The 13,305-nt window shown below is 39.6% G+C and overlaps 3 protein-coding genes across 9 annotated transcripts in view; 2 read left to right on the forward strand and 1 right to left on the reverse strand.

Annotated features, from left to right (window-relative positions):
* Positions 1-225, reverse strand: part of LOC111872483 — a 91,987-nt gene extending 91,762 nt beyond the window's left edge. Inside the window, exon 1 of one of the 2 annotated variants that reach the window (XM_033754718.1) lies at positions 86-225. In XM_033754718.1, the coding sequence (XP_033610609.1) occupies positions 86-187 (102 nt within the window). In that variant the 5' untranslated portion in view covers positions 188-225. The remainder of the gene's footprint in view (positions 1-85) is intronic. The other variant, XM_023866445.2, reaches the window with a different exon arrangement.
* Positions 119-10,747, forward strand: LOC111872486. Of its 2 annotated transcripts, XM_023866451.2 has the most exons (5): positions 119-226; positions 3,974-4,126; positions 6,938-7,298; positions 8,478-8,479; positions 9,846-10,747. In XM_023866451.2, the coding sequence occupies exons 1-5, from the start codon at positions 142-144 to the stop codon at positions 9,926-9,928; spliced, it is 684 nt and encodes a 227-aa protein (XP_023722219.1). In that variant the 5' UTR covers positions 119-141; the 3' UTR covers positions 9,929-10,747. The 2 variants fall into 2 exon arrangements, with proteins under 2 accessions (XP_023722219.1, XP_023722218.1); XM_023866450.2 differs by lacking the exon at positions 8,478-8,479.
* Positions 10,748-11,223: 476 nt separating this feature from the next.
* Positions 11,224-13,305, forward strand: part of LOC111872532 (polyphosphoinositide phosphatase) — a 45,331-nt gene continuing 43,249 nt past the window's right edge. For all 5 annotated transcript variants that reach the window (XM_023866542.2, XM_023866543.2, XM_023866545.2 and 2 more), the window contains exon 1: positions 11,224-12,430. In XM_023866542.2, the coding sequence (XP_023722310.1) occupies positions 12,356-12,430 (75 nt within the window). In that variant the 5' untranslated portion in view covers positions 11,224-12,355. The remainder of the gene's footprint in view (positions 12,431-13,305) is intronic.

Below are 13,305 nucleotides of genomic sequence, written 5' to 3' on the forward strand. Positions count from 1 at the left end.
TTTCGACCTTTGGTTTTTACATGTCTCACAAGACCGCACAAATTTGTAATAGAGAGGTAAAGCAGAATATAAATATTCACTGTACCTTGACTGTGACGCGCAGAGTAGAACTGGTAGCGCAGGAGAGCTCATGCTTCAAGCATGCAGCTACTTGGAGTGTTGTGCTGTTTCTGTCTCGTAGTCCCATACCGTGCTACAGAGAATGAAAGCAGTTCACAAGGAAGCGGTGAGCAATATAACTGATGAAATTTTGGATTTTAGACAGGTTTTCTTTACAATACGTATTACAATGTATTACGACAATTAGTGACATGTTCGTTAGGATCAGGATGGAAATTTAGTTTTAACCGTGACCTGATAGGAATATTTTGAAGTGACAGCAAAATAAAGAGCCTCGCGTAAATAATTGTATTTACGAAACTGTAGACAGCTACAAACTATATCACTATATGAATACATCTCTTAAAAATACTGAAAAAATCAAAGCAGCATTATTAAAAACATAGCCCAAACATATTACACCTTCTAAGAGCTGAGGTTTTCACGGCGGTGACTGATGAATGCCGTATTCTGGGATGCGGCGCCGTGTAGATATTGTGTTAACCGACGTTTCGGAGGAACGTATCGTCTCCATCTTCAGGGTAGAAAAATCCGCGATTAAGTAACCAGCGAGAGCAATCTGCAGCCACATGTTCACACTGGTTCCTGGCTCGCCGATTTTTATACCCTGAATATGGAGGCGATACGTTCCTCCGAAACGTCGGTTAACACAATATCTACACGGCACCACATCGCAGAAGACAACAATCTTTATATTACACTTTTTCCTATAAAATATACGAATTACGTTGCTTTTGACTGCATCTGATTCACTGATCGTAAAAATGACGGTCAAGAAGTTGTAACACGCAGTTCTTAAGTTACCATCTGTTGTTTTCAAGGCACATGAACGTATATACCAGTCATTACGCAATCTTAAATAATTAAATTAATTAAACAGAATAAATATTATTCACTATTAAAATATCTTTTTCTCGAAATATGATTGATTAAACTGATAAGAACGCATAAAATTTCAGAAGTTAAATAATACGATTAGGAGTCAACATTTATTTCATTCAACTGTGACGCAATGGAAAAAGCTTGAATCCAGATTTGTAATGGACATATAAGAATTAACTTACAAAAAATGTAGCTTTCATTTATGTTACCACAACCATCTTGACTAATGCAATTCTTAACAAAATATATTCTGTATTGTGTCTGGTTGCCTGAAGTTGTTGAGAGGCGGACTGACTTTTGAAGCCAGAAATTTATTTAAACATCCTTCAAAATTCAGTCCACACTTGCATAAAACACTCCGCGACTCTATTATAAAGATAAGCAATTAATACCCTTTGAGGATATAATCGTGGGCTGTTCTGAGAATCATACCAAACCCACAAAGAAAATTTATGGGCAAATTTCAGAGTTTGCTTAATGTTAAAGGAGTTTGCACCTACAGTAATCACTATAGCAAACTGTACCTACAGAATTCCCTATGCTTCAAGCAGTAAACCCGAATCTGGAGATGGGCCCACTAAAGCCTACATTCTCATAGTAACTGAAAACAGTAATTGCTTGTACTAGCAGCTGCGAAATTACAAATTAAGCCAAGTCACGTTCTATACTTATTTTTATTTACAATTGCACTAATTTATTTAAACTGTATGTAAATTAGAAACGACAGAGAATTATAATACGCTTATAATACAATCGTAATCTCGCCGCGGGCTATGTAGAAGAACCGGAAGCCATGCAAAGAGCAGACACCTCGGTGGCCGCACGTACTTGTAAGACTGGAACACTTTGACCCCAGTTATTTGCCGTTCTTGATAATGACGAATTTAAGCACTCGTCTTTATTATACTGTGGCAGTAGAGGCCTTGCGATTGCCGTCCTGTATCTAAGGATTCCTACTGCATTTTCACTAGGATTTACGAAATTCCTTCGATAGGAGAGGCCACATTTCGATCTTTACTGTAGGGCGTGGTACAAGATCTCTGTGATCTTTCAGCTTTTCTAACATAAGCTGTCTCCCAATGTACGCTGTTCTCAGGCTGTTCAGTTTGACTGATAACTTGCGTTCCAGCAGTTCCTTTTTAAGGAAATAAGACCAGGTTTCATGTCCGTTCATTCGTCAAAATTAAAAATTTGAAAAAGAGACGCCATTTCATTGAACTTTGTAGATATATCGTACCATGAGCGAGGATAGTCAAGTCTTTATACCGATGGACTACGGGCTAGACGATTGGGGTTCCATTCCCGGGAGGGCAAAAATTATCTCACCTCCATAGCCCCAGACAGATTCTGGGGTCCACCCAGCCTTCTATCCAACGGGTGCTGTATGGGCTCTCTCCAGGAGTAAAGCTGCCCTGGCGTGAATAAACCGCTTAACTCCCATCTATCGCAGAGTTTAAAAATGGTGGAGCTGTAACTTCACTCCAAACACGCCTTCATGGCGTGGTGCTTAATCAGTTAAGCACAGGGACAACTTTACCTTTACCTACATAACCGTCGTGCCAATAGAAACCATTCCATCTGTGTGGCTTTTCATTTTCTACCATCAATGAAACCAACATGGCTGCAAGTACGTATATTGTGTGAGCGATACTAACGCCTCTGAAATTTTATATGGAAGCAGAACTTCGAAGAACATGCAACGTGTGTTCTCGTATTTTGTAGGTAGTAAATTAAATATTAGGCCGCACCATAGGTCAAGCGGTTAGTCGCTGGCTTCCCACCGTGGCGGCCCGNTTTACCTTTACCTACATAACCGTCGTGCCAATAGAAACCATTCCATCTGTGTGGCTTTTCATTTTCTACCATCAATGAAACCAACATGGCTGCAAGTACGTATATTGTGTGAGCGATACTAACGCCTCTGAAATTTTATATGGAAGCAGAACTTCGAAGAACATGCAACGTGTGTTCTCGTATTTTGTAGGTAGTAAATTAAATATTAGGCCGCACCATAGGTCAAGCGGTTAGTCGCTGGCTTCCCACCGTGGCGGCCCGGGTTCGATCCCGAGTCTAGTCAAGTGGGATTTGTGGTGGACAAAGTGGCGCTGGGGCGGGTTTCCTCAGAATACTTCGATTTCTCCCACCACTCTTCATTCCACCAAATTCTCCATCATCATAATCACCTGGGGTGGCTACAATATGCCAATTAGTGGACGCCGTGCCGAGTGGACCCGGTTGGACTCCACCCCCCACTAAGCGAAATTAAATATTATAGCGGCCGAGCGAATTAGCTGTTAGCTTCAAGTCCGTAAGTGACAAATCATTTGAGCTGGGCATGTAAAGTTTTGTAGTCTGCAGAGCATATCTATCTATCTATCTATCTATCTATCTATCTATCTATCTATGTATGGCTCTACAGCCCTTGTGGAGCTTGGTCACTATTTCAGTTTCTTAATCCTACAGTTTAGGACTCCTTGGACGGGTGATCAGCCCGTTGCAAGGCCTCTGCCTACACACAGAACAACACAAACACAGAATAAACGCACAGACATCCATGCCTCGAGTGGGATTTGAACAAAATGATCCCAATGTTCGAACGGGCGAAGACAGTTCGTGCCTTAGACCGCATGGCCACTGTGACCGGCTGCAGAGCATATGCTCATAATTACCCAAAATTATGTGTGAAATACTTTGCATGTTAACAATAAAACATTGGGAAAGTAAGAATATTTTTGAAGTTTTACATGTATAAGAAATATTTACTGTTGCTAGAATCTGTACTAGATAGTAAGCCTTATGTTCCTCTCAGAATTTCTTGTTATTTAGGGCCGTATAATGGAAGGTAAGTTATTCACAGAAGAATAGCCTAGAAGCCAGTCAACTGGCTCGAACGTAACGTAATTGTCCTCCTTGTATCAGGAGCAGGCGGCCATTTTGAAGCATCACAATCTGCACTGTGTCCTTGTTCTAGGTGTCATCATAACCTCGGAACACGGGTTCAAGCCCGAGCAAAGGTCAGAAGAAGGCGGATACGTGGGGAACGAGATTGTGCCCCTTGGCCCTATGGTCCAGTTACTTGTTAAAGCTGCAAGAAATGGTTCCGAGCAGAGTACAAGCAGAACAGGTAATATTTAAACCAAGGTCACCAGCGATTTTCGAATTGTACTCAGCCACTCGACTGTGTATTGTAAGAAAATTGCTAGTACGCCTCAAACATTTTGACGTCAAAAATAAATGTTTCTTTTATTCGTAAATAAAAGCTCAGCTTTTCAAAATTTCCGGTTAAATTTAAGAAACAACATGCCTTGTCCGCGCGACCTCGTATGGTTACATGGTCTGCTGGTGCACGTGTACCTACCTTCTCTGAAGTTACTATCAGTACGCTAGATCGTAAACGAGTCCGTGATACAGGAGACGAGTTAGGTTCTTAAATACGTAGTAATACGTCGAATTCATCGTTTCAAACTTAGGTCTTTGTGATATAAGCTTTATATTCGTGACCGGAAGTAGTAAAGAGAAGAGAGAGGGGACGAAGGGGATATACCCGATCGCTCTTCGTTATGACCAGCGAGAAATACGTAGCAGTTAAGACATAGGCTAGATTGAAATTGGTATCTGAATTTAAATACTGTTAGAGATCAGAGTAGCTATCTAGCCTGCTTCACGACAAGACAAAAATCATTATGAGTTGCGACTATGAACGGAGCCACTACTCGTAGTATGAATTCAGTGTTTACAGTTCCCTCTATAAGACAGCAGGTCTATACAAGTGAAAGTTGCGCATTTTGCTATTAATAATAAGGCTCAATACTTCCTTTTTCAAATCATAACTGCTCCGCTCGCAAACAGCTTTTGGTTCTTCTGTGTTTTCCCGGTTATATAAAATGTGTTTCTATTTAGAGGATGACGGAAAAGTATTTTAGAGTATACAAATGAACAAATGCTTTGAGGCAATAATAGTCAAATTGATTTCAACGGGTTTAGCTACATTAAAATTCATGTTTGAGTGTGTGAGTGTGTGTAAGAGAGAGAGAGAGAAAAAAAAAGAGAGTTGGATTGCGGACGAAACTCCTGAAACTGCAGACATCTGAAGATCCTCCGAATGTATGGAAAATGTAATGTATCTACGATAAATTTTACTGTAAATTATATATTGCCAGCCCCGACATAAAAGCATATCTGTCACCACACATGGACAGGTTGAAACATGTATATATACGAGTATACTGGCAATTTGCTTACAGTTAGGCCTGAACTGTCCCTGAGCTGCCTACAGTATTCTGCTGTACATCACAACACTGTTCCCATATGAACAGTAGCCTTCATCCAGAAACTGTAAACCCGTATAAACGGAATTATTGACAACGATGGATTAGCAGAAAGCAAAGTTTATTCCGCGGAAACCAAGGGTTCCAGACTTAATCACAGTAACCCATTTATGCATACTTTTTACTTACAGGTGCGCACCATCTGGACGGTGTAAAGATGATGTAAACAGAAGGTTCCATATTCGAATCTCGGTCGCTATTCTAACTAAGAGTTTCTTGTGGTTTCCTTTACTAGCTCCAAGCGCCATCTCTAATATTTTTAAACACTCCCCTTCCACAGTTATCCCCCAACATTTCCGTCGCTACATAACCTCTGCAGTTGACGTAGTTTACTTGGATGTCCTAAAAGTCTATCAATTGCGAGCAACTGCATGACGTAATCGTCTCGTCCCATTTTATTTAATGGCTGTGGTAGCAGTAGAAGTAAAGTACATAATAAGAAGCTGCTCTTTGTGTAATTTTCTCATTTTTCTCAATAAGTCTTCTCTTTTAGGTTCCCGTATCAAATTAGCACATCGTACCTGCGACCCAACATGCATGACTATTGTACATTAATATACATTTTCTGTTAAATTCTACTACATGGAATATTCTTGTACATTTTCGAGAGCAAACATAGCTATCTGTTTGTTTTGAGCTTAAATTTATAATATTCGTAATCTTATACACCATACTTACCTACCTACCTACCTACCTACCTATCTACCTACCTACCTACCTACCTACCTACCTACCTACCTACCTATTCCTGTTGCTCCAACTTGGAGCATAGGGCATCCATAAAACGCTTGTTTCACTTCAATTTCTTAATCTTAGACAGTCAGTAGGACTCCTTTGACAGGGGATCAGCTCGTCAAAAGGCCGCTAACTACACACAAACACAGAATAAACATCCGTGCCTTCAGTGAGATTCGAACACACGATCCCAGTGATCGAGCGGGCGAAGACGGTTCATGCCTTGGACCGCGCGGCCACTGTGATCAGCTTATGCACCATATTGATGCTGATATATTATAAAACAAGAGTGGTCTAGATATCTGTTTATTCCAGATATAAATCTGTTGGAACAAAGTTAAACCCAGTGTAGGCCTCACGTTGCCTAATACTCCTTGCTTTTCGTTAAATATCCGACACATATATTATTGTTTCAAATATATTAATGAAGTTTACATTTTACATAATGTATTTTTTTAAGATGGACGGTTACCCTGAGAAAATAGTTATAAGAACTTAAACTGCGTGTAATGTAGCAGTTATACAAGGTGATTTTAATCATTGTCGGGGTTTCCGTGGAATATATACCGGAACTCCGACAAGAATTTGGAATTAACCTGTAATTATTCTGTGTCCATCCTTATTAGAATTCTATAATTTTTAATATATATACTAAAATTAAATTCAACTACTTTCTATAATGTTGAAGGTAGAAAATGCACTCATTCACTGTTCATTATATCCAAGTGTTAGAAAACGACCTCTTTGAAACATGGGTCCCATAGGAGACTTCATGATTTCATGACCAGATGAGTAACTCCCTACTTCATCTGGCTATTGCCTGGGATACTAGCTTTATAACTTCCTAACTTGGTGGCTCTTCTGTTTTCCAGGGGCATCAGAATTGCCACGCCTGACGGGAGAGTCGGTAGTCGGCAACGACCAACCCGACGACGGAGACCCCCGGTTGAAGAGATCCCCTCACAAACATGGCAAAGGCTGTTTCTCGTGTGGGTATGGAGGTGGTGGTGGTGGTGGCTACTATGTCGAACCGGTTTATGTGAAACCGATTCGTATTCAGCCAGTTTACGTCAAAACTGTTGAATATGTGCAGCCGGTTTATCAGAAACCAGTTTACTCGCATCCGCATTACAGTTCGGGCTGCTCCAGCTGTGGGGGCGGCGGCGGCGGCAGCGGCTCATACTCGTATAGCCAGAGTTCGGCTGCTAGCTCCAGCTACAGCTATGGTTACGGGTGAGTTAACTGTCTGCTTATAACTCTCGGGAAGGAAAGTTTCAGGAGATGAGATTATCTGCCAGAACTATTCCTCGACAGGAAGATAATACTAAAATTAATCTTAGACAAACGTTGTGTGAAGTTGTGGACTAGACTAAGGTAAAGTGAAAAGGTAAAGCTCTCCCTATAACGGGCCGTGGAGGCCCATAAGCTTGTGAGAGGTCAAGATCCCATATTTTCAAGACAATCGGCATCCTGATGATGGAAGCAGCATATTTCAGTGAAACGTCAGTGTTCGTTTAGTACACTACACTGTACTACCACCCAGAATACCACACTCTGAACAATGACCTCAGAACTCACAACTGTTGAGTTATTTAGTCTAAAATGACGCCGATTTTAGCGGCTTAAAGAAGGCATAATCTTGCGGCCGACCAAAGAAACACGTCAGGTTGCCTCATCATAAGTGCCTATTTAACTGTCGTCTTCGAAAACGTTTCCTCAGGTATTTCATTTTTATGAGTGATTAATAGAAAGACTGTTCTCCGAGTGATTAATATCACGAGGAAACACAAGTCGCCTCGTAAAAGGGAAATAGGTACACCACTAGGTACATAAGAATGGTATTCCTCAGAGATTATTTCTTAAATCTAATAATACAGCAGGAAAGAAAGTCTGAAGAATTCACTAGTTCAGGTCTTGTAATATACGAGTAGAACTCCATGGCCTGTAGTCCGCAAACGAACTATACCGACTAAGCGACCGCTGCTTGTCCGCGACGTTAATGCCAATTTTAGCGGATAGAGAGTGTCGCGCGGTCAGCGCAACGGATTCCCTTGGCCGTTAATCTCGGTTTTCTAGACTGGACAATATCTACCCGTAATAATTGAATTAATTAAATTAATAATGTAACGTATTCGAGGTGCCTGGAATGAACGGCTGCCAATTAAACAGCATAAAATTAAGGGATGATTATGTGGGGGAAATAGGCAAAGATGTGGAATAAAGCGGTAATGACCTATTTAAGACAGTATGTCAACAGTCGGGTCTGATGACTGATAAAATCATTAAAGATCGTACAGGATGGCCATTCTGTTAGCAAATATTTCTGCTCGAGACACACGAACATAAAGCAGGCCTGTTAACAGGGTCATATCTTTTGTGAGAAGAATGCATGCTCCGAGAAGGACTGTGAAGAAGTCTGATAAAAAAATTTACTTTTGTTAATATCCTACGTAGTTTACATTATTCTTTTAACGATAGAAAAGTGAGAAAATGTCAGTCTAACAGATGCATTAGTATTGGCTGTAACTGAATAATTGATTGCTATTAAATATTAGGAATAAATTCTTTATCGTAACTAAACCAGAAAGTGCAGTTCATCCCACAGTGAGCCACATCATTGGAGTTCTCTCCTTTCTCTAATTTTATATTACGGACCATTTTGAATTTTATCATGTAGGATATTTTCAATCTTCACTTTAACACGACACACCCTACCATCTGTGTTGACACTTATCATAATCCAATTAAAAAATTCCAAGTAATTTTATATTTTATGAAAATACATCAATTTTTAATATTAATATTACAATTATGGAAAGCATTAAAAACAAGCATGAACACACTACAGAGTTTTGTAAATAGGTGTTTAAGGCACATTTTAAACATAAGATGGTCAGACACAACATGAAATACCCTCTGAGGGGATCACAAAACAAGGACCAACCGAAATCCAAATTAAAAAGAGAAAATGGAAATGCATCGGGCACACTTTAAGGAAATCAGCTGGCACCACAGAAAGGGATGCATTAGATTGGAACCCCCAAGGTGCGAGAAGGAGAGGCCGACCAAGGAAAACTTGGAGAAGGTCAACAGAAGAGGAAATAACAGAGACGGAACGGACCTGGAGAGAGGTTAAGGCATTGGAAAACCAGAGGAGAAGATGGAGGAGTTTCACAGGAGCCTTATGTTCCACTCGGAACTAAAGGAATTAAGTCAAGTGAAGTCATTACAGTTAATTTTATTAACCTTACAATTACTCCATCACAACAAGCACAAGAAACAGATGTGTACCAATCAACGAGCGTAAAACAATGTAATACGTGATGAACCTGATAATGACTACTTGCTTTGCTACACGTGTAGTTCCATTTCTTTGACTTGAGACATGTAATATCATCGTAACCAAATTGAATACAAGTGGCATCAATGTAGCTAATGTGTTGCGCTAAGTGACAGTTGAGTATATGATCATTTTATAGTTGAAATGCTGAAGGCTTCTTGTACACTGTTTCTCCCATGCATGCTACATACCCAGCATGCATCTTGTATAATAACTAGAAGTGTTTACATGCTTAGTAAACGTAGTTCTCTCTGATTCAATTTGTTCTCAGCAAAGAATGTAATTTATTACTTTATCGGCGAGAATATACGGAACTCTACAATACCGACCCTTATAAATATTCATGGTGTTTTGTACATTCACAAGAGTATCTTTTCTTTAATTACTATATATTATATATTTATGTGCTAATTTCACATGTTTCTTTGTTCTCTGTGCAGAAAAAAATAATATGGACGGCTGCTGCAGTTGGGACTCCGGGCTTCAACAATCTGAGGACTGCTTCCGCTCTTTGATATTTTAGCAATTTGATATCAGTAAAGTGCAAAGGAATAATGGTTCCCTGAGCAATAGATATACGTAAGAAACATTTTTAAAACAAATAAACTAAATTGTTTTAAAATTTGGGTCACAGATCGGCACGATATACTGGACCCAAGAGAATTGAGGTTTTTTTATAAGATTATGAAATTAAGGATAATTTCCGAGATGCGAGAAGTGTCTGAAGTAGTCGCCAACAGCACACCATTGTCACGAAACTTCAGACATCTTAAATTGGTTTTGTTGTTCTCCTTCTTATTCTCCTCTTCCTTAGCCTCTTTGTCGTTCCCATTCTTCTCTCATGCATCCTCCGCCTCTAGCCCGTAGTGCATTCTTGTTGTAGAACGAAACAATATAACATAGACGTATGTGGGAAACTGTGTGATTTCCTATCCCGCATAATTGTGTGTTCAAATTATGAAGTCAGAAGCGCCAGTAGTGACGTTAGGTTATAAAAGCGAAGTCAGTGTATCGAATACAAGACGGTTACTATTATAAAACTGCAATGCATACATTCATATGATAATTATGTTAGTAATATGTTAAAGAGGGAATTTTACACCAGATATTGTAAAATAAAGTTACATAACTCCCTTGTAAACAAATTAGGTTAAAGCTATTAAGAATTCTATGCTTTTATGAGACTCGAAATTTAAAAACCGCCCTAAAAATCCCTCCTTTGGACCCATCCTAAATTACCTCAATACAGCACACATTTTTATAACAGATTTTAATTAGATTTGTTGTGATATTAACACTTTGTTTAAGATTAAATTTCCATAAAGTTCTTAAGCTTTTCTAACTAAAGTTTACGATCATTTATAAGTAATAAAATAACTGCGCCAGAACTCGCATCTGGTGGAGTGCATAAGTCAGTCAAATTCCAAAGGATATTTTTCATTCAATGTCCAGAATACATAAAAACAAAAAACAGACAAATCCGACAGGACATTCGGTATTCAAATATGACAAATGGAGTACAGTGTTCATGCTTTAAGGAGGGAAATTTGTATTGATTAGCAATTTCAAATTTTGCATATTTTAATTAATTTTAACTTTCAGGTCTTAGTTAATTTTAGTGTACACTTCCCACAATAGGACGACGATACATTTATATCAATTACGAAGTAATATATACTTTACTTACTTTCCTATGGAGCTGAGCCCTTCTTGAGGAGAAACCAAATCAGAAGCTACTCAAGAATTTCCCAGTATTTTATGGAGCCCAAAGGTTCATTACTGTATTCACAAGAGCCCTCCACTGGTCCCTATCCTGAGCCAGATCAATCCAATCCATGCTGTCCCAACCTATCTCTCTAAGATCCATTTTAATAATGTTCACCCACCTACGCCTAATATATATACTTTAGGATAGTCAATTAAGGGCGTAACGAGATCATGTGAATGAAGAACGACAGTGCATCAGTAAGCATGTCATTGAAATATTTATGAAACCTATTTTAATAATATTGAAATAAATAGCTAGGTAATGCAAAATCATCCATCCACCGCTGGGTAGAGAATGGGGCGGGGCTGGAGGTATACCTCCAGTGGAATGGTAGTAAACTTTCTTAGCGACTAAGCCCTTGCCAGTGGTTGCATGACGTGTTCCGCTACGTTACCCACCACTAGTGTCGTATAGGTCGTATATGTACAGTACTGTGATCACTGTGGTACTGTACATGTGGTTAAGTTTCTGTGGCAAAGCGATATCTTTCATGAAAAATTAGAATGATTTTATACCAGGTTCAAGTTATTTCCGGTCCCGGGTTACAGATGTCGATAGTGCATGATTAGTATACTGTATCTCTGCTTTGAACACAAAGTTGATTAAACTGCATATCTGTGCTTAGTACAGTTAAAGTTATCACTGTGCTTGTTTACTTAAGCACGACGGCATGAAGACGTGTGGGTGAGTGGAGGTGTAGCTCCAGAACTCTTGACTCGACACTAAATGGAGATGACTAGCCAGCTTCACGTTCCGGCCGCGTTAACCCGGGGAAAGAGTGCCCGGTGCCCATTATATATGAGACAAAGTGGGCCCCAGAGCCTGTCTGAACGCTGTGGAGTAAAGAAAAATGTCTTGCACTTGCCAAGAATCGAACCATGACTATCCAGCCCATGGCCCGGCGTTTTACCGACTGAGCTATCCAGGCTGCACAAGTAATCCGTGATATTTTACTGTTTACTTCCTACAAGCATGTTGGATCTGTTGGTGTTGGTGGGCGTTAGTTGTGTGCAATGAGGGCAATGAGTACGGATGAGTACCGGTTTGTATGGTTGTGTGGTTAATGTCGACGAACGAGGTATTATTATATTTATTAGAAACGTGGTGAACGGATGTGTGTGATGCGGAGCATGCGAAGGAAGCTTGTACAAACGTGAATCCCACATTTATTACTGGTATACAATGGAAGAAGCAAAAGTGGTGTTTCATCCAATAATAAGTTCCATCCAGAAGATAGCATTATATGAAACGAAAGCTGTAAGTGTTTAGATTGTTTTAGTCTTAGTGAATTCATATTACTATTTGAATACGAGACAGGTCTTTGAATTAATCGATGGTCCCGATTCATATCATTTATGTCTTTTATCTTCAGTTCCTCAGCTCGTGTCTGTCTTGTGTGATTTATATATCATGTCATACTTCTGGTGTTGAGATAGGGACTAGCTCTGTCAGTTTGGCCCAATAGAGTAGGAATTTTACCTGAAAACAGAGACAGTCTTCAAAACATCCTCTCAAGAGAAAGAGATGATGTATAATGTCCATGTGTCAAAGCAGTCCATACATGGACTTCCCTGGATTTTATTCATATCTGTAAACAAGTTTACCCCATTGTTCTCTACTACACTGTCCTACATAGTATTAAATGGAAAAATGATGAAGACTATCAGGAAAGTTTGTTATGTCAGACTAATAAGATAGCTCTTAGACATTTCACATAATCCGCGTATAGGTGATGAAACAATCCATACAAGTGTGACGTTCTTCCTTCAGCAGTGCAAAGTAATGCACACAAGGTTTTATGCTCTCCTGTGCTTGTCTGACCAGCCAATTAGAATCTTGAGTTTTCCTTCATTCACGTATGTAACTAAGGAGAGACACATTTGTCTTAAAGGTTGTAAATCTCAGTGACTGAGTTCAGTCGTGCCAGGATGCCATTTCTATCACAAATTGTAAATCTTCAACTTAGCAACCATTTTGTCTTCCAAGATAATCAACTCAGTAGATAAATTCACAGAAGTTACTATTTGGTGACTAACTCTGTGGTCTAGTGGTCAGAGTTCCTGGCTACAGATTCAAAGGTCCCGGGTAATATTCCCAGCACTACCACATTTTCTGAGAAGTAGCGGGTCTGG

The sequence above is a fragment of the Cryptotermes secundus genome, unplaced genomic scaffold (genome assembly GCF_002891405.2).
Source record: "Cryptotermes secundus unplaced genomic scaffold, Csec_1.0 scaffold537, whole genome shotgun sequence".
Classification (NCBI taxonomy): Eukaryota; Metazoa; Arthropoda; class Insecta; order Blattodea; family Kalotermitidae; genus Cryptotermes; species Cryptotermes secundus.

Coding starts and splice junctions, on each gene's coding strand:
- LOC111872486 (XM_023866451.2), top strand. CDS start 142: ATGCAGCTACTTGGAGTGTTGTGCTGTTTCTGTCTCGTAGTCCCATAC. Junction 227..3,973: donor AAGCAGTTCACAAGGAAGCG/GTGAGCAATATA, acceptor TCCTTGTTCTAG/GTGTCATCATAACCTCGGAA. Junction 4,127..6,937: donor GCAGAGTACAAGCAGAACAG/GTAATATTTAAA, acceptor TCTGTTTTCCAG/GGGCATCAGAATTGCCACGC.